Source organism: Nilaparvata lugens, chromosome 3, assembly GCF_014356525.2.
Source record: "Nilaparvata lugens isolate BPH chromosome 3, ASM1435652v1, whole genome shotgun sequence".
In the NCBI taxonomy this organism is placed as follows: domain Eukaryota; kingdom Metazoa; phylum Arthropoda; class Insecta; order Hemiptera; family Delphacidae; genus Nilaparvata; species Nilaparvata lugens.
In genome coordinates, this window is record NC_052506.1 from 27,541,572 (window position 1) to 27,562,966 (window position 21,395).

Here is a 21,395-nt window from a genome sequence, read left to right on the forward strand (position 1 = left end):
CCGTAAAACATAAATAGCCAGATATAAAAATAACCAGGTATATAAATACAGAAATTGCTCGCTTAATATAAGATATCCGACTTTTGTAAGGAAGAGATTGAAAATATTTGCAAGACTACTCTATCATGAATGAGTCATAATAATGTTTTATAGTTCTCCAATTTTGTAGTTTCAGCTTGTCACATCATGGATATTTCTGAAAAACTCACAAGAAAAATCATACAAGCTATTATTGAGAAGGGGACATACAGATTTGACATTAATCAAAAATTGATTTCTAAACATGGCAATTCAAAAGTTGGTTGCCTTTATTGAATAACTACTTGATCAAATGGTGGTTTCATCGATCAGAACTATAAAATCAAAGAAACATCTCAAAGTATTGATAAACTTTATTACTTTCCTTGTCCTATTACCATAGGTAAGGAAAGTATTGCTTTACAAAAAAATGGAGGTACCCCAATTTCTAAATTTCTATAAGAAATTTGGAGCTTGAGGTCCTTACAATATAATGATCCGACTCGAACAATTTCTATCAAATGCAATTCAAGATGACGGCTAAAATGGCAAAAATGCTGTCACAAACAGGGATTTTCGCGATTTTCTCGAAAATGGCACCAACAATTTTGATCAAATTCATACTTGAAATACCTGAAATAGTCATTGATAAACTCTATCAACTGCCACAAGTTCCATATCTGTAAAAAACTCAGGAGCTCCGCCCCATCTATGCAAAGTTCGATTTTAGGTTCCCAATCAGGCTCCAGATACAATCTAAACAAAATGTTTTAAGTGGAAAAGATCGAGCATGAAAATCTCTACAAGTAATGCTCAGTAAAATTTTCACCTAAATTTGAAAATAAGCTCGAAATTCGAGAAAATGTGATTGTCTAATTGCAAGCTGTTGGCAACTGTTGATTTTATTAAATGATTCACTATGTAGAGATAGCAGACCTCGTATGTCTGCTGCTCGTTATCGTCCTGTCACCAGCTGGCTCAGATCTTTGAATAGTAGACTTTAGATGCGCGTGAACACTAGCGTCAGGTGATCAATTTTCATAACGGCAAGGAAAGTTGTGTGAGTGTACCACACCAGATTTTTTTACAAGTGTAATCGATTTTCAAGCCAAGTGATGCTTTGGACTCCACAGGGATACAGCCACTACCTCCGTAAACAAAGCCATAGTGCATTCGTGTGACGTCAGCACAGGTAGGGCTCCTACACCAATAAAAACACTAGCTGATATAGATCAACTGAAATCAACGAATTTTTATTGGTGTAGGAGCCCTACTTGTGCTGACGTCACACGAATGCACTACGGCTTTGTTTACGGTGGTAGTGATACAGCATCAGTTCAATTATTTATCACTGCAGATAATTATGAGGTCAGTATCTCAAGTTTTCATTCAGGGAAAATGTTTGTATGTAATGTGGGAGTATGTTGCTTTTTCTGTTAGCCTATGATAGTAGTACTACGTACCAAACATACAGGTATTCTAGCATACATGCATACTAGCCAATAGGCCTTTGTAGCATATAATGAAGAGCGGATTCAGTGGAGTCTTTCAAAAAGTATTTATATCATTTCATTGATGAGAAAAATGTGTTTAGCCTACCCGATATGACATGTATCCCTCATGCATATTCCTCTGTTAATAAAAATAAAATGGAAAGAGCACCCTTTTTTATAAAACACTCCTTCTACATCTTTTTAAAAACCAATAATCTCCGTAAACGTTTCTAAATTATAAAAAATTGTACATAAATAGTACATTAATATTGTAGGCCTACCCGGTTTGCAGGAAAAACCTTATACTGTACTTCATTATTAGAAAGTCTCATTGGAGTTATTTAAACTATTAAGCCATTGAATATTAATTGAAAGGCATACATTTTGAGACTTATCCAATCTTCATGTGGATTTGCACGCAAAGATTAGATAAGTCCCGAAATGCAGAGAGCCTTCAATTAATATCCAATGGTTTTAACGTTTAAAAATACTTTAATAACATTTTTTTAGAATGAAGTAGAAGGTGTTTCCTGCAAACCGGGCAGGCCTACACTATTCCTATTTTATTTATATTGATAAAAGTAGCTACCCCTTGTATTTGTACCCTATGTATTTTGTCACTGTAGGTTTTGAGAATTGATTTGAAAATGTTTGCAGCGACAAGCGTAGCAGTTTCGGCGTGGACTCTAGTGGCGATTTCGGTAGAGCGCTACTATGCTATCTGCCACCCTCTGCGCTCGCGGCGATGGCAGACTCTGTCGCACGCCTATCGCCTCATAGCGGTCATCTGGCTCGCCAGCTTCGTCACTATGCTCCCCATTTCTCTCCTTAGTCGCTTAATTCCCACCAATCAAGGTCAGTCACTTGGCATCAATGTACCTTGGAAAATCGATTTTGCATTGTTAATGTATATTGCATTCCATATCTACCTTTATATTGCATTACTAAACATACATACTCACCTCATACACTATCAAACCCTATAGTCATGTCACCCATCCCATCAGTGATTTTTTTATATCTATAGCACCTAGATAAAGACTAATAAGCTATTCTATTTTGACCTTAATTGATAAGAATATTGTTTGTGGTCAAGGAAAGGTTATTAAAGGTTTTAAAGGTTATGTTTCCACATAAAGGGATACAGTATTCTGCTAAATAACCTGACGAGTGATGTCACCTCAATACAGTAACTACTTCCTCCAATTTCTAGTCAATAGAACAATATCCCTTGAGTGGTGAATTTCATCAAAATAATTCACGGGTAACAATGCAAGAGCTTGCTTCTGGTGCAAATTTCCTGATGAAAATTCATTTTAGAAATGATTTTGTTTTCAACAATTAAAGTTCAAAAGTAGACTATCTATTAGCCTACCTCTACTGTACTCAAACTATCTTTAATCAATCCACAATATTTCTTATTAAAGTTATTGTACCTATGTTGACCTTATACAAAACTTGATGGAAAATTGAGTGTGGAAATTAATGGAAATTATTGCTGTACTGGTGGGCTACACAAAAACTTCAGAAATTATACTCGTCTACGACACCAAGACTAAGAGCCTTTTCTATACAGTACCATATAAAATATATCATTTTCCAATAATTATTTATGGTAGCCTACTTGAATTACAATTGATTTATAGGAGTTAAGGAATATAGTCTCTCATGGAAGCTTTCAATAATATTCATAACATTTAACTCATTATAATTTCCATTAATGTTATGTCATTTTTTAACATTTTTTCATATGGACTAGGCTTCCACTATTATTTGTTGTGGTGTCAATTTCTAATAGTTGAGTAATTGAGTTTTAAGAACTTATTACGGTAGCTACTTGTTCAAATTCGATGAAGCATGTACATAGAATCTAGACTATTTGGTAGGGAGAAAATACACATCAATTTTGTCAAACTCATAGTAACAAACTCAAAAGCTACTGCACCTAAAACAAAAATACCGGCTACTCATTGGATTCTGTTCAATTTGTGGCAAAATTACATATTGGCAGTTCAACTACAGTTTGTAGTTTCAATAAAAAATGAATTGAAACTATTAACTCCCAAATTCATTATTTATACGAGAATGAAGTAACGGATGATGTGAGATGAATTTATGTAAAATTGAATTTATTAATAAAAAAACTGAAGTTAGTTTCTTCCCCAAGCTCGAGCTTGCTCACTACCTCCGTAAACAAAGCTGTAGTGCATTCGTGTGACGTTAGCACAGGTAGGACTCCTTAACCAATAAAAATTCGTTGATATCAGCTTTACTAGTGTTTTTATTGGTGTAGAGCCTTACCTGTGCCGTCACACGAATGCACTATACGGCTTTGTTTACGGAAGTAGTGAGCAAGCGCTCTTTTGGGGAAGTAGCTCCTAGGCCTAATATCTTATTTTTCAAATTAATTTAATTATTGAAGTGTTTATTGTATAGTTTATTGATTTTTTAATTTCATGAGAAATAAATAGACTTAAGATTTTAAGAATAAGAGCCTTCCGATTTTCTTGGAAAGAGAAAATTTCGCTTTTCAGTACCTACTTTTTAAATAGCTGAGAAAGTTCGAGTTCCTGAATCGCATCTGTTCATAATATCAATATTGTATTTGCAATACCATCTCATTAGCATATTCATGTTTGGACCACACTCACCGAAAAAGTTGCAGCTGTGCCATATAAAAAGAATATTCGTCCATAAATTACCAAGTTTTCGTATTCTATGGACTACTCTCGGTTTGTGAGAGAGCGGCGTTGCAGAGAGACTACTCTTGCAGTGCGTTTCTGCGTTTGGCGTGTATGCTCTGCAATTTATAAGAATTTGCGGTTGACGAAGTGCACGTGGATAGAAAGTGGAAGCAGGCTTCCAGTGAGATATGACGACTGCGCTGCACCCAAACCCATGCCATAGGCTACTCGACGATACTCTAAAAGGATGTACACAGTGTGGATCAATTATCGCTTTTGGCAGTTATAGCTAAAATTTACTGACTTGGAACGTGCTTTCAATGGGAATCCTGTTAGATATAAACGTAGGAGAACGTTGCTGGGTTCGTTTTCATTGAATTTATTGTATACAATACTACAAATAGAATACATTCAATAACTCGCACTTTGATATCCATTCGACAAGATACCGTATACTGTATCGTTTGACTGTATGTACAGTACTGCTTGAGTAATCTATTCGATATTCAAATCAGTTACGATACTTATAAAAATTGTATTAATTTTAATTATATAACTTAGTTATATATTGTGGCAAGCTCATGTAGTGTAGTCTACAATTTATTAGACCTGTATCACTACCCTAACCAACGCGGTGTTTTCTTTCTTCAAAGAGTTTCATCAGTTTTATTATAAATGAATCAAATCGAAACAGCTTCGCGAAGATCTTTAAGCCCTGTAGCTGCACTTTGAACTATGATAATCTCTTTTTCATTTTGTCTATTGCCAATGTTGGTTCACGACAATATCATTCATTCATTTATATAATATTTATATCACTTAATTTTATAAGCTCATGCAAAATATTATTATTGACTAGCAAAATATCAGCTATATAATCTGTCCAAACTGATTTTATCAAATTTTCATTATATAATGAATAGAAAACGATAATATGTTTTTCAGATTATTGATAGTCTTCTTTACTAGTTGGATATATTGATTGCAGGTTTGAAGAAATGTCGAGAAATCTGGCCAGATGCTGACTATGAACGAGGATACAACTTGATGCTAGATGCTGTCCTCCTAGTGCTTCCACTTTTCATACTCATAGTGACGTATTCATTGATCACCATCACTCTGTGGCGAGGAATTCGGCCGTCAAATCAATCAGGTTTGCCAAAATGAAAATTTTCAGTATTTTAAATCTTATATTAAAGCTGCAAAAGACTAAAAATTACAAAAAATTCACAGCCAATACGGCTGATTGTCTCGGAGAACCCACCCCAAAATCAGTTAGAGAACACACTAGAGGCTATGGGAATCCTCCAAATCACGAAAATTTTACCCCCCTGGCACCCCCAAAGCCCCCCCAATTTTTTCGACACATTTAAATAAGCCTCGCACAGAAAATTCGATAGAAGCTCCCGGAGATAAGCCTATATTCATAGTTCGATTTCGATCAAATTCAAATGGCGACCCGGGAAATTGAGTTTTCATCGAAAATTTGAAGTTTTCCCAAATACGAAAAATTCCTACCCTATTCTGTACATCCATGAAAGGTGATTGGGAGGGTGAAGCCCGCCTCCCAACTGGGGACTAACCAGTCCCCACTGGTTACCCAACTGGGGTGCCGAGCGCGAAGCGGGAGTATGACATTATTGATATTAATATTTGACCACAAGAGAGTTCAGAAAAAGTCCGAAAAAAATCGGAAAAATGCTGCTGGCTTATTTTTATGATCTAAATATAAGTATGGTTAGTGAAAAGTAGTCTAATATGACTCTTTATCGATCATTCAGTTATTATAGTCATCCATAATCAATAAATCCTTCGGATCACAGATTAAATAAAATTTATATATAAAATGAGTCTACAGTTTGCAGTATATTCTCATGACATCCAGACGGTATTTAATTGTATTACAAACACCATAAGTCTCATAATACTGGATGGACTTCTAATGCTTTGAGTTTAAATGTAGAAAAAACCAATTACATAGCTTTTTTAGCAAATAGAGAGGGTAAACCTAACAATCAATATAAGTTAAAAATCCATTCAAACTGTTCTTCAATAAATCAACCAAACATTAAAAGATGTTCCTGCCCTGTTATTAATAGGAAATCAAACCTCAAATATCTTGGTATATGGATCGATGAGTGTCTCAAATGGGACATCCATGTTAACTTCCTATGTAAGAGACTAGAATACCTATCTTATAAATTTTATAAATTGAAAAATGTGCTATCTTTCTCAGAATGCAAACAGGTATATACGGCACTAGTAGAATCCCTAATGCGATATGGTTTAATAGTTTGGGGTGGGACTTTCGATACCCATATTAAAAACCTTTTTCTAATACAAAAATTCATCATAAAGACATTTTTAAAGAAACCTAGAGCTTATGATAGTAAGATTTTGTTCAGTGAATTTGATGTTAAAACTATACGACAGTTATATCTTAGTTGCATAACAAATTACAGTTTTAAATACGAGCATAATTTCCCTCTAGCCGATGGCATAAATTATAATCTTAGACCTAATACAATAAGAAAATATGAAATATATAACACCAACTCAGCTCTTCTTAGAAGGCAACTTTACTACATTAGCAGTAAATTCATAAATATACTAGAAAGTGAATTTCCACTTAATAATTTCCGAAATAATAAACACAGAAAAAGAGCCATAGAGGCATGGCTAAACTTGAATTTTTCCAATCGTTGACTTTTATACAATAATCAACTTCATATTATAAATTATATTTTCGAACACTTCATACGCTAGATTCAAGTTTATATATTACATCCCTGATTAAGCTGATTTACGACTCACACTGGCGCACAAGGAATCTTCCTTTTGCCGGTGTTTTTGCCTCACCTACTGTACTTATGCATGTGATCATAAATTGAATCTTCATTTTAAAACTATTGTTTGTAATGTAGAGGATATCATTTCGTTATTATATCTAATTAAATAAATGTATGTATCTTGGTTAAAGTGCAGTAGCATATACTTATATTTATTTTTTGTAAAGCTTTTTTGTATTTTGTTTTTGGCAAATAAAATTCATTCATTCATTCATTCATTCATTCATTCATTCATTCATTCATAAGTCACAAAATAATGTATTTTGACTATACACATCTTGAAAATAATAAAAAATAGACGAACGAAATGGTACATTAGAACTCCAATCATTAATTGGCACTGGACCCCATTTGGTTAATCAAATATTCGGATAATTGGAGTTTCCAAATAGTTTATCAAACAGTTCAAAAGGTCTCTAAAGAGACGTGAATTTTTCATGAAGAAATTTCAAAGGCAAGATTACGAACGTATTCCAACCTTAAAATGAAAGTATTATTGCGCATTACATTATGAGTGGATTTTGAACTCTCAATTTGAAGCTCAGTTTTTGCAGGCCGGACACAGCAATGTCTCCCGGCTACATAGGCCAAATAAGTTAGTGACATTTTGAATGTTTTCAATTTTTGTATCGGCCTAAGAGTGCATATGCATATATAGACTACATTATATTGGAGTTTCCACAGAACAATAGGAATTTAGAAAAATCTCCATTGATATTATAGTTTTATCTACTTCAATTATAACCGTTAAAATACTTTACTGTGAAAATTAAAATATTTATTGATTACCAAAACAATACTATTATTATATTAATGATAATATTAATTATCAAAACAATACTTTTATTATATCAATAATTATAATATTATTAAACATATTTATCAATTATCAGAACAATATTATTGAGGTTGAGTGGAATCAGGTAGAAAGCAATAACAAAACAGATGTTCTTTTTTGAATTTCTATCATATTATTTTGTTATTTCCAATGATTACAACATATGTTAGAATATCACATGTCAATAAATAAATTATCTCATTTCCATATGGCACTCACCTTACCATGTCCATAACCTTACTTAATAGGATCCTTTTCCATCCTTTGAAACCCTTAGAGGCGAAATATCTCAAAATCCGTTCTTAGTGCGCGTCTAGCATGATTGAAGAATATTTGTGCAAAGTTTCAAGTCTGTAGGACAATTAGTTTGAGCTGTAGTGTGATTTTACATCAAAATTTTCGAAAAATGCCCTCTCCTGGACTCCCCTGTGCTCCTGATCGAGATTTTTCTGCATAGATCTAATTTTTTTTCGTAGCTGAACAAAAAAGTTCCTCATGACTTTGCTGTGAAATGAGCGGTTAAAAAGTACAAAATTTTGGGGGGGCCCCAGCTCCCTCAGGGGGGCAAATTTCTGAAAATCCTTCCTTAGTGGATGTTTTCAGGCTACCATAAACAATCGTGCAAAATTTCAAGCTTTTATGCTCAGTAGTTTGGGCTGTGGTGTGATTTCAGTCTGTCGGGGCTTAGCCTTTTATAAGTATAGAGATTGACATTAAAATCGATTTTCTAAAGTAAATGAAAATCTTTCGTCAATTATTCATTTCAAGTAATATGTGCGAAGTAAGATCATTATAAATCGATTATTGCTTGAATGTGAGAGAACTATGACAGATGAATCTAGAATCTCACATATTGTTGTGGGACTACCAGTTCATATTCAGAATAGATTAGATAAGGAAAATATCGAGACCACAGAAGATCTGATGAATGAGATTCAAAAATATGATTCATTCACAAACTCAAACGGACATAGTCATATAAATAGCCAGAAAAAAGACTCAACCAAGATGGAAGAGATAAGAAGAAAGAAGACTCCTTGTTCTGTATGTACAGCCTTGGGAAAACCAAATCGCTTTCATCCTGCAGAGATCTGTAGGAATAAAAATAAAACAGTGAATTTCACAACCTGTGAGGAAAATACACTCGATGTTGAAAGATTGAATTATGAGTCATCTGTCTTCTCTGTAAATATGGAAAGCAATCTGAATTATCTTGATACTGAAAAGAGACAAACAATAACAAGGCTGATTGAAGGTTATGAATCACTATTTGCAAAACACAAATATGATGTAGGTGAGGTAAAACATGCAGAGGCAGAAATCAAACTTTCAGAAGATAGATATATTATTAAGAAGCCATACAGAACGTGTATCCCAGATAAAAAAGAAATAGAACAACAAATTTCAAAACTTTTAGAGGCAGGATTGATTGAATATTCAACTTCACCATTTGCATCTCCTGTTACACTTGCCTTCAAACGAGAAGAAAAAAAAAAATCACGGCTATGTATTGACTTCCGGGAACTGAACAAAATTGTAATACCAGAGCCACAACCATTCCCAAGAATAGAAGATATAACAGTGAAGGCTGGTAATTGTAAATGGTACACAGTACTTGATGTTAATTCAGCATTCTGGACAATACCAATAAAAAAAGAAGACAGAATGAAAACTGCATTTGTGACCCACGAAGGCCATTATCAATGGTTACGGATACCATTTGGTTTGAAGACCGCGCCTGCAATTTTTCAAAGAATATTGGGTAGGCCTAACACTTTACAAAAAAATAAGTTGACTGATTTTTGTACTTGCTACATTGATGATATTTTAATATTTTCAAAGACATTTGAGGAACACTTGAAACATATAAACCTCGTACTTGATGCGGTTTATAAAGAAGGGTTCAAGCTGAAATTGGAAAATGTAACTTTGCAAGGAGTTCAATTAATATTTGGGACACATAATTGAAAATAACTCAGTCCGTCCACTCACTGACAATCTCAAAGCAATTGAAAATTTCCCACAACCAAAAACCAAGAAGAATGTACGCCAGTTTTTGGGGAAAATAAATTTCTATTATAAATACATAGAGAATGCAGTGAAAGTTCTAGAACCTTTACACAATCTACTGAGGAAGGACATACCTTTTATCTGGTCAGAGACATGTGATAAAGCTTTCCAAAACGTGAAGAAATACTTATGTTCTAGTCCGTATTACAATTTATGATTATGAAAAACCAGTATTCATTTTCACCGATGCCAGTGGAGAGGGATTTGGAGCTGTACTGAAACAACCAAAAGAAAATAATGAGCTTCATCCAGTAGCATATTTTTCAAAAAAACTGAGCCCTGCTCAAAAGAAGAAAAAAGCTATTTATCTGGAATGTATGGCTATAAAAGAGACAATTATGTATTGGCAATATTGGTTGATAGGACGGAAGTTTACAGTGATCACAGACCATAAACCATTGGAGAATCTCAGAGTGAAAGCACGAACCGATGAAGAATTGGGAGATCTTGTATACTACCTATCGCAATATGATTTCACATTGATATATAGCCCAGGAAAAGGAAATGTTGAAGCAGATACTTTATCAAGAAATCCAGTTTTAGAGCACTTTGAAGGAAATGAAGACATTTTAACAGTTGTGAATTTGATATCTATACAAGAAATAAAAGACGATCAAGAAAAAAACAAGAAGCAATAATGAATAATAGGAATGTTGAATATAAAGAGGAAATATTCTACAAATGTATGAAAGGAAACAAAAGAATCTTCCTTTCTCAAGAAAAGGGTAAAGAATTGATTGAGAAAATTCATTTTCAACTAGGACATATCGGAACTCACCACACACTATTACACATACGTCCACATTACTACTTTTCCAACATGGATGAAATGGTCAAGCGCTATTGTGATTCGTGTCATATATGTAAGAAGAATAAAACAAGAAGAGGTCGCTCAATAGGATTACTTTCACAATTGGGTCCAGCTAGTGAACCGTATGAGATCATGACGATAGATACTGTTGGAGGGTTTGGTGGAAACAACTCAACAAAACGATACCTACACATATTGGTCGATCACTTCTCTAGATATGCATTCACTTCAAGCTCTAGCGGTCAAACTACTAAAGAATACATTCGTTTGCTAGATCCTATCTTACAAAACCATTCTGTCAAGATCCTATTAGCTGATCAATATGCGTCTATCAAATCAAAAAAGTTTAGAGATTACCTACTCGAAAAAGGTGTTACAATGGTGTTCACATCGGTAGATTGCCCACAATCAAATGGTCTTAATGAGCGGCTAAACCAGACATTGGTGAATCGTATTAGATGCAAAGTGAATAGTCCAGAAGGAAGAACGCAGACGTGGTCGAAAATAGCGGAAAGTTGCACATCAGAATACAACAAGACAATCCATAGCACTACTAAATTACACCAAGATATCTGCTATTGGGAGAGGATTTGGAAATAATACCATCACAACTGAGGAAAAAACGAAACCTACAAATAGACAGAGAAGAAGCAATAAAAAATTCCAATTTAAACCACAAACGGAACAAACTGAGATGTGATAAGAACAGAAGAATATATGGTTTCAAGGAAAAGAACTAGTGTATATAGAAAAAGGGAACAAGTTGAATAGAAATAAATTAGATGAAGTTAGAAGTGGACCGTTCCCCATTATAAGAAGAATATCAAACTCAATGTATGAAGTGGCCTGCGGAATCAATGGGAGTGAACCAATCATCTGTCACTCAAGCAAATTGACACCTTCGGGGAAGTTTCTCGTTCAAGGGGGGGAGATGTAAGAAGCTGGTTGCTCTACATTCACGCTTCTTCTTTCTAATCATATGAACCATATGACTTGTTAATAATTTACTAATGTTGTTTATCAAACTAATAGCAGAGCTGATGAGAGAATGATTGAATGTTCATATTTGTACAGTTTAAGATTTATTGAGGTTTATATTATAATTGACATTAAAATCGATTTTCTAAAGTAAATGAAAATCTTTCGTCAATTATTCATTTCAAGTAATATGTGCGAAGTAAGATCATTATATATATAACACCAACTCAGCTCTTATTAGAAGGCAACTTTACTACATTAGCAGTAAATTCATAAATATACTAGGAAGTGAATTTCCACTTAATAATTTCCGAAATAATAAACACAGAAAAAGAGCCATAGAGGCATGGCTAAACTTGAATTATTTCCAATCGTTGACTTTTATACAATAATCAACTTCATATTATAAATTATATTTTCGAACACTTCATACGCTAGATTCAAGTTTATATAGCCTATTACATCCCTGATTAAGCTGATTTACGACTCACACTGGCGCACAAGGAATCTTCCTTTTGCCGGTGTTTTTGCCTCACCTACTGTACTTATGCATGTGATCATAAATTGAATCTTCATTTTAAAACTATTGTTTGTAATGTAAAGGATATCATTTCGTTATTATATCTAATTAAATAAATGTATGTATCTTGGTTTAAGTGCAGTAGCATATACTTATATTTATTTTTTGTAAAGCTTTTTTGTATTTTGTTTTTGGCAAATAAATTCATTCATTCATTCATTCATTCATTCATTCATTCATCCATAAGTCACAAAATAATGTATTTCGACTATACACATCTTGAAAATAATAAAAAATGGACGAACGAAATGCATGGTACATTAGAACTCCAATCATTAATTGGCACTGGACCCCATTTGGTTAATCAAATATTCGGATAATTGGAGTTTCCAAACAGTTTATCAAACAGTTCTAAAGGTCTCTAAAGAGACGTGAATTTTTCATGAAGAAATTTCAAAGGCAAGATTACGAACGTATTCCAACCTTAAAATGAAAGTATTATTGCGCATTACATTATGAGTGGATTTTGAACTCTCAATTTGAAGCTCAGTTTTTGCAGGCCGGACACAGCAATGTCTCCCGGCTACATAGGCCAAACAAGTTAGTGACATTTTGAATGTTTTCAATTTTTGTATCGGCCTAAGAGTGCATATGCATATATAGACTACATTATATTGGAGTTTCCACAGAACAATAGGAATTTAGAAAAATCTCCATTGATATTATAGTTTTATCTACTTCAATTATAACCGTTAAAATACTTTACTGTGAAAATTAAAATTTTCTAAATTTTATTTAGACTGTTGATGCTTTTCAAACATTTCTGAAATAAGCGGAAATCTCACCCAATTTCTTATAAGAGCGATAATCGGAGTTCGGATAATTGAAGTTGCACTGTTTATATTGAGAAAAACAGAGTTAGAAATTGAAGTATTCTTATAGCAGAAAATGAATAATGTAATAGTATATTTCGCACCTAGGGCCGAAAATGAGACTTTTCTGGCTCGAAATCAGTTTTCAAGTCCGAGGCCGTAGGCCGAGGACAAGAAAAGATTGAGAGCTGGAATAGTATATTTCGCACCTAGGGCCGAAAATGAGACTTTTCCGACTCGAAATCGGTTTTCAAGTCCGAGGCGGTAGGCCGAGGACTAGAAAAGATTGAGAGCCGGAAAAACATTTTTGCCCGTGGTGCGAACGCTATTTTTCGCCACACAGAGAAATAAACAATATATATGAGAATAATTGTTTATTAAGCAGTTCCGAAAACAAAAGTGGAAGGTCATAGCTCTAGCTATTAGTATAGTTATTAGTATCTAGTTATTAAAGTATAGGAAACTGAAGAATACATAATACTTGGAAACCTCACAAAATCATATTGATTTTTCCAATACATCAATAAATTTTAGTTCTATTAGGATCCTCCTCAATTTGAATCAGGCAGCCTTTTGTTTTCCCAATTCCAAAAAAAAACCTAAAATACTCGTTTCACTGGGAATTCGTGTCTGATAGTAGCCTACATTATAACTGAAGAATATAAATTATTACTCATTTTATTGTGTTCTATTCATGTTTTTCTTATGAAATTCAATAAATTATAGGCCTACAGCATGAAGACTATGTCCAATTCATTTGTACTGGTGGCAGAATTTTACATTGAAAATAATTATTTGATAAAATCCAAGTTCAATAGTAATGAAAACAAATTCCTTCAAAAAATAATTGATAATAATACGTTTCGAGGGAAAAAATTAAGAACAAAAAAATGGGAAGCATCGGGGGATTTGAACCGAGGTACCATCGCTCCATAAGCAAGCTTCTTACCACTGCGCTACATAGACATTCGTAAATGGTAGTCTTATAACCTGCTGATAAAAATACACACTTTGGGCTATGGAACTTCAATTAGCCTACGGTAGCATAGATGAATTTGAACATTAATATTCTGAAAAATCTAGAAGGAAAATAGAAATTTGGGCTTCCAGGTGCACGAGATTGATATTTTTAGAATCTATGTTCAAAATTTGGAGATCTAAATCATTCCCGTTTTTCCGGTATGCAATCCACAAGTTGACATGTTTTGATGCGAACAAACACAACCCCACTCTCTCTTATTATATAGAAGAAGAAGATATCTTACCTCTATTTCATTCATCCAAATAAAATGATAGTATATTACTGCAGAATACTTTATTCAATTCTAGAAGCATAAACTGATTCTGTTTCATAAACTATTTGTTAAAACGTTCAGCACCATGGATATTGCCCAAGTAGTTCCAAAACTATCCACCAGGTTTTGTGATAAACGCAGTACTATGAGGTTTGAGGTTAGATTCTATTATACTCTGAAAATTGAATTTGAGTAGTTTATAATATCTTATTTGTATTTCATTCATCCAAATGAAATGATAGTATCTTATTGCAAAATACTTTATTCAAATCTAGAAGCATAAACTGATTCTGTTTCATAAACTATTTTGTAAACCCGTTCATATCAAATCAGAATCAGCTGACTTCAAGGTTATTTTACAGCCCTAGGGCCGTAAAGTTTTACCGGCCTGGTCGGAAAACAATCACTTTCGGCCACCATATGACGCACGAAAACCAGCTCATTACATCCAAGTGGGGCGAAAAAAAAAATTTCGATCCATCTCCAAGCTACCTACACTTTCAAATGTATTCATTATTGATTTCTATATTCATTAGATGTAATATTCAATAATAGTAATACAGCTTCATCCCAATTAAGAACATTCTTTCGATTTTGTAGTAATAACTTTCAACTTTCGACATGGATGATGTTTATTACTCATAGACTACAGTCGAAATTATTAAATGATGGAAAATAATTATAATTCACCTTTTTTTGGTTGAAATGTCTTTTATACAAAAAGCAAGAGTAGAGAATAGAGAATCGGGTAATAAAAAGATGAGAGCTACATAAATTTCATTCCCCATCTACAGTAGCGTCTCTCTTCATCTTGTTTTATCAATAGCTCTCTGGAGACTCAATGATGGAGAGTGAAAGTTTATTAAGAGAGACAGTATACCCTCAACCACAATAATTACGGTGCAGGATTTCCCTCAAGGATACATACAGGCTACCGTATCAAGTTTCATCCCATTCTTTTCTTAAAAATCATTCATCCCGACTTCGAGTTACATTGAGGTTTGAAACAATTATAATATGCTATTTGTTTGAACAACCTTATCTTATTTTATTTTGACCAAATAAACATATTTGTACTTGAATAAAGTATACTTACATAGAAAAATCTTATTTGACTTAGATCAGTTTATCTTACATAGCAAAAATTGAAAATTAGATTGTATCTCATGTAGGTGATTTGAAACCACATATAATTAATGCATTTATAGTAATTCAAATAACACTTGGGATACTACCTCTAAATAATTGAATTGGAATTCAATATACAACTCTTTATATAATAAACACCAATCGAATAAAATATTATTTATATGCTATGAAACAAAACATTATCACTCCTCCTAGGTATTAGTCCGAGCAGTGGAGTTTACTTATTCCAATAGAATCATTTATATACTCACACTCACATACATGGGTAGCCTACGCCTCTTCATAATTATGAGTTCATTCACTTAAAATACCGGTACATGAAATCACAATTCAAATGATTGAAGGATTTCAAACATTAAAAACATTAATTTCAAAGGAATAAATGTGAAAGCTCCAAACTCCTAACTTGGATGAGTTATTCCAAATAATCATTAACTTATTTGCAGAATTGATTTTCCAATAATTAACAGAGTATCATAAACCTGAAGTGTAGATATTAAAAAACAAATAGTGTTTATTCATTATTTTCTATTAATTGAATTCAGATAGACAATCTCATGTTCAATACTATTTAATATTTTTGAGTCTTAACATTCTTTCTTGAAAAAATACAGTATTTTACAACATTTCATTCTAAATACCAATTCCCCCTTAATAATTATTAAATCCACCCCTTTTCAGTTTAAAAAGTTGTGTCTTGGGAAAACGTTGTGCAATTATATCGATAACAATAGCAAAATAATAGGTTCCATACCACTTACTTCTTATAAGTTATTATTGAAAAAGTTCACAGAAGTTTCTAGTTTTTTGTTAGACTTACCTCCAAAAACACCAGTTAGGGTACTAGAATTCACTTTTTAGGACTCTATGTATAGCTCAGTTGTGAAAAATTCTAGCTTAAGACTTTCTTAATTTGCTAGTAGAATTTTAAAAATCGATTGAATAATATTCTAAGAGATTGCTGCCCCTTATGAAGTGAATGATCGCTCACCAATCAAAAAAATATTAATTCGGTATTTGATCAAGCCTGTTTGTAGCAGATCAGCGAGTATACAATATAAAATTTTGCACAGGTATTTGATGGCCTGCTGTTTTTATAAAATGAAAGAGTACAGAGTAGATATATGTATGCATTTATGCATGCAAAGGTACGGTATGTGTTGATGAAAGTCAAAACATATCAATGGAAAGCATTCCTTTAGGGAAGCATATCATTATCATGAATATTATTTGATGTGTGAATATATTCATCAAGTACTAGGCATTTTGTAGGATACATAAAATAATTATATTTTCTGTTGCCTACTGAACAGCAACTTGCTTGTCTACTAAGCATTTTGTACTTGGAAGCAATACGTACCAGTACCAGGACCGTTCATAATAATAATAATTATAGTAGTTTCTTTCCTATTTTGCCTAGACCAACTAGATAAAAATTGAATTTTATTATTGTACTTGATAATCACATAGAAATTATGTTTTTTCAACAGGTCAAGGCGAGCTTATGAATAATGGTTGCAGTCATATTGAGGTGACACGCTCAAGTTCTTCATTCAAATTCAACAGCACTGTGGGCACAACTTCGAGCAGTAGTCCTGGCGGTCTAAGACGAACAAACACTGAGAAGGCATTGCTCAAGAAGAAAAGGGTCATCAAAATGCTCTGTGCAGTTGTTCTTGAGTTTTTCATTTGTTGGACACCATTATACGTAATAAATACGGTAATTAATTATCATAGCATTTCTCCATAAAGGTCGACAGAATGTATTTATAGTTAATTTTTATTTGAATCATAATTATATTATTCTATGATTTGATAATTTCCAGTTTCATATCTATTTGGTAATATTTATGATTTGAGGAGGTAATATATTTCATTTAGCCTATACAGCTTTAATATGCTGGGTTAATTAGCCTACTTTTATACAATACCGTAACAGCAACAATCTTTCAAAGACTTTCTTCAATTTAGAAGCTATAGGCCTACTTCTGAAGAGTTATTGATTTGAGATAATATATAAAAGAATTCAATACCAAGTTACTATAATGATATAATATTAAATGCAAATAGAAATCAAATCTAAGTACCCTTTTGTATAATTGTTTTCTCACAACACGTTTCGGCTATGATGCCATTAAAAAGACTTGATAATTCAAATAATAATAAAGTACGGCAATTTTATCATAAAGACTTGATAATGGCATCATAGCCAAAACATGTTGTGAGTAAACAATTTCACAAAAGGGTACTTAGTTTTTTATTTTCAATTAAGAGTAGCCTTGACGAAAAAAGACGATTTGATATAATATTGTTTGTATACAGAGTGTTCACAAACTCCCTATCAATATTCTTGGGCATTGTTCCTGGGTAACAAACATATCTAATCATATCATATTTAAATTGTCCAGAAGTCTTCAGTTACTATTACTACTTCACACAGCGGCTATTTTGCTTTTTTAACTCATTATTATTTTTCTAAATAATGGTTAAAGATACGAAATTGGAACTTTGCACAATCATTTATAACAATAATTGTTAGGGTGTCTAGTTAAGTAGACAAAGCTACAAAAAATTATCACAATTTTTCAAATTCATAAAACAAAGTGGCGGCCATTTAAAATTTTGTTTCTTAAATAACCGATGGTTTTACAAAGCTGCTACCGGCATATCTCAGTTAACATATACATTGATCCAATCTCAAAAAATCTGGTACCAATCGATAGGTAATTAAATTTATTAAAAAAAGTTATTCTTGTATTTTTTGTAAAAACAACGGTTTCTGAGTTATTTAAGAGACACAATTTCAAATAGCCGCCATTTTGTTCTATGAATTTGAAAAATTATCATAATTTTTTGTAGCTTTGTCTACTTATTATTATAAATGATTATGCAAGGTTTCAATTTCGAATGTTTAACCATTATTAAGAAAAATAATTATTGAAAAAGCAAAATGGCCGCTGTGTGAGTAACTGAAGACTTCCAGACAATTTAAAAATTTAAATAATGATATTTAGATATGTTTTTCACCCAGGAACAATGCCCTAGAGTATTGGTAGGCAGTTCGTAAACACTCTGTATATACGTACATATAGATTAGCGGAGGTTTGAACAGATAATCGCCTATTCTTGTTAAATAAATATCCCAAAATATTTTGTATGGAAATATTATATATTAAATAGCCTACCGCTAAAAATTTGTTCAAGTGAATTATAGCCTATTATCATCATACGGATATAGAAAAATGGTTTTTATCATAACTTACATGAATTATGATAGGAATATCTGAACTCATTAGTAAGCATATCATTCATGGATTGGAAATATTATTAAGATTAAATATGAATCAATCCTAATATTGACAATCATCTATCATTTGGTTCAAGTCCAGAACTTGTATCTTTCAAAGCAATTTTTCCAATTGATTTTTATATACGGTGGCCTAATAAGAAAAAAAATGAAGAATTCCCAATTCAGTTTCAAATTTCTCATATTATAGCTGTGAAAGTTAAATGCAATATGGAGAATGAAAACATCATTATTGAATAGTATACATTTATATTGAATGTATACCGTAAATGTTTGCTGATAAAAACACACATTGCTCCTAAAACATTTCCCGTTTAAATTTTGTACACAAAATAACTCCTCGTCACACAATTTTTAGGGTAGCCTAATAGGTATACTGTAAAGGCCCCTATTATTAAACAATTTACTCGATCAAGTCATTTTATGATTAATTTGTATGAATAAATTCAAGTTATTGCTTCAATTTTCAAGTCTGTTGAATTAGAAAACAAATCATATAAAAACAATTTTTGATGCTTGTATCTATTTGTATTGCTTATAAACTTAACCAAGTCATGTTTCAGTTTCAACTAATGTATTGGCTTTATTTTCAAATAGACTACGGTAATAAGGTAATATAATAATCATTTAAAAATCCTAAATAATCCAAGAATAATTAGTTCGTAAGCAAGAAGGGCAAACTATCTTGAAGTCTTTCAATTTTGAAGTCTTTTCTATCTATTTTGGGAGCTAGATGCGTCGAGTGCATTCGGAAATATTGTAAATAGTCATTATTGAATAGACTATCTTTAAAATATTATTTATCTAAACTTTCCTGGAGGGGCTTGCAAAACCCAATGACTCACCTAATTAATAGCTTTTGGAAAGCATTAGATGTGGATGGTTTTAATGTTAGTTTACTTATCCAATTTATAACTGTAACAAGATCCGGATAATATTTCAACGAGAATATTCTTTTTTTCAATTTCATTATTGTCAATTAGCCTACATTGAGAATTAAACACTAAACGATATAAAAAGCACATTTGATGTAGAGGATTCCTCAAATTTAAATTTAAAAGAATAAAAAAACCATTCCCACTAGTTAGTAACTGACTGCCATCTTATACAGTATAAGTAGTAATTAGGACTCTCTAAATACTATAGTATATAGGAGGTCCTGCTGCAATTGACTGTATTTCCATATATATGGGATAGCGTTCATTACAGGTTATCGTAGCTCATATTCATCATATTGAGTACCTATTTCCAGGGCTTTGCTTTAAAAAGGGTATTTATAGAAAATAAATTTAGTTTTCAATATTTGATAAATTCATCACAGTATTAATATGTTCTGCATCTTCCAGGGCTATTTAGTAAAATGCTTTAGTTTTGAATATAATATGAATATCATCACAGTGGAATCAAAAAACTAAATTTCAGATGAATCATTTATCAAGTTTATAGTATCGTTTTGATCTTGGAAGAAATGTTATTCAATAACTCTATTGCATAGACTAACAAATTCCTGGAGCTCAACATTATTAATATGAATAATCATCATTATAAAGCATTCTATAGTACACAGGACATTATAATATTGATTAATTTATTATCGAGTTACATAAAATAATGAGAAATGAGGGGGAAAAATTATTCACAGTTGGTGGAATAATTATTCAATTGCTAGTTCACGCTGTGCTTGCTCTATTAAAAATTGAAAAAAAAAATCATTTAATCAAAATTATTAATGTAAATGATTCAATCTAAATTAGAAGTTCATTCCACTTACTACGGTACGGTACTACCTACTATAAAAATAATAGTTGAATAGCTGAATTTTGGTAATGGAGGAAACATTAGGAATTCCTGATCCTTGTACAATATCCTCAGTTTTCAAAAACATCCTCATGCGTTTCAAAGTAGGATATTATTGTCTAAAATTCATATTATATTAAAAAATAGCAACAATTGGGCATATATTGATGGTGTTCATGCGCTCAAAAATGATCTACAGATAATGCTATAATATGACTTGAGATTTGATGTTCAATTTTCATTGTAGATCACCAAACATCAATTTATTTTGTGAAATATATTATGTCAGTTATGTATCATATGCTTTCCATTTTGCACTTTCCTTAGCAGAATATTCTACTCAATTCTCATATTTTGAATCTGACTTTGACTTTTTGATTCACTCTAATTTTTATGAATGTGGCCTGAATGCATAAGTAAACTACATAGAAGTGTGAATGAAATGTATTTGACTGCTAAAAATACCTATCGTAAGCATTGATATTCACTTCACAACTGTTAGTCAACGAAAATTATTTATCCATTAGGATAATTTATAAGCCTATAAAGCGTTCAAAATCAATTTCACTTCCCAAATGAAACTGTGGTTGATGACAGCTTTTTATGCATTGAATCTCTATATATATTCATATTAATATACAATGTATATTGATGACTATCTACATTTTCAATAAGCATTATCCTAATACTGTATTCACATGATAAGTGGGTCAC

The 21,395-nt window shown here is 32.3% G+C and overlaps 1 protein-coding gene across 2 annotated transcripts in view; it reads left to right on the top strand.

Moving 5' to 3' along the window:
* The window catches only part of LOC111043922 (cholecystokinin receptor), a 119,402-nt gene that overhangs the window by 89,211 nt on the left and 8,796 nt on the right, over positions 1–21,395 (top strand). Inside the window, exons 3-5 of one of the 2 annotated variants that reach the window (XM_022328996.2) lie at positions 2,169–2,366; positions 5,184–5,348; positions 17,068–17,297. In XM_022328996.2, coding sequence (XP_022184688.2) covers positions 2,169–2,366; positions 5,184–5,348; positions 17,068–17,297 — 593 coding nt within the window. The remainder of the gene's footprint in view (positions 1–2,168; positions 2,367–5,183; positions 5,349–17,067; positions 17,298–21,395) is intronic. The other variant, XM_039423451.1, reaches the window with a different exon arrangement.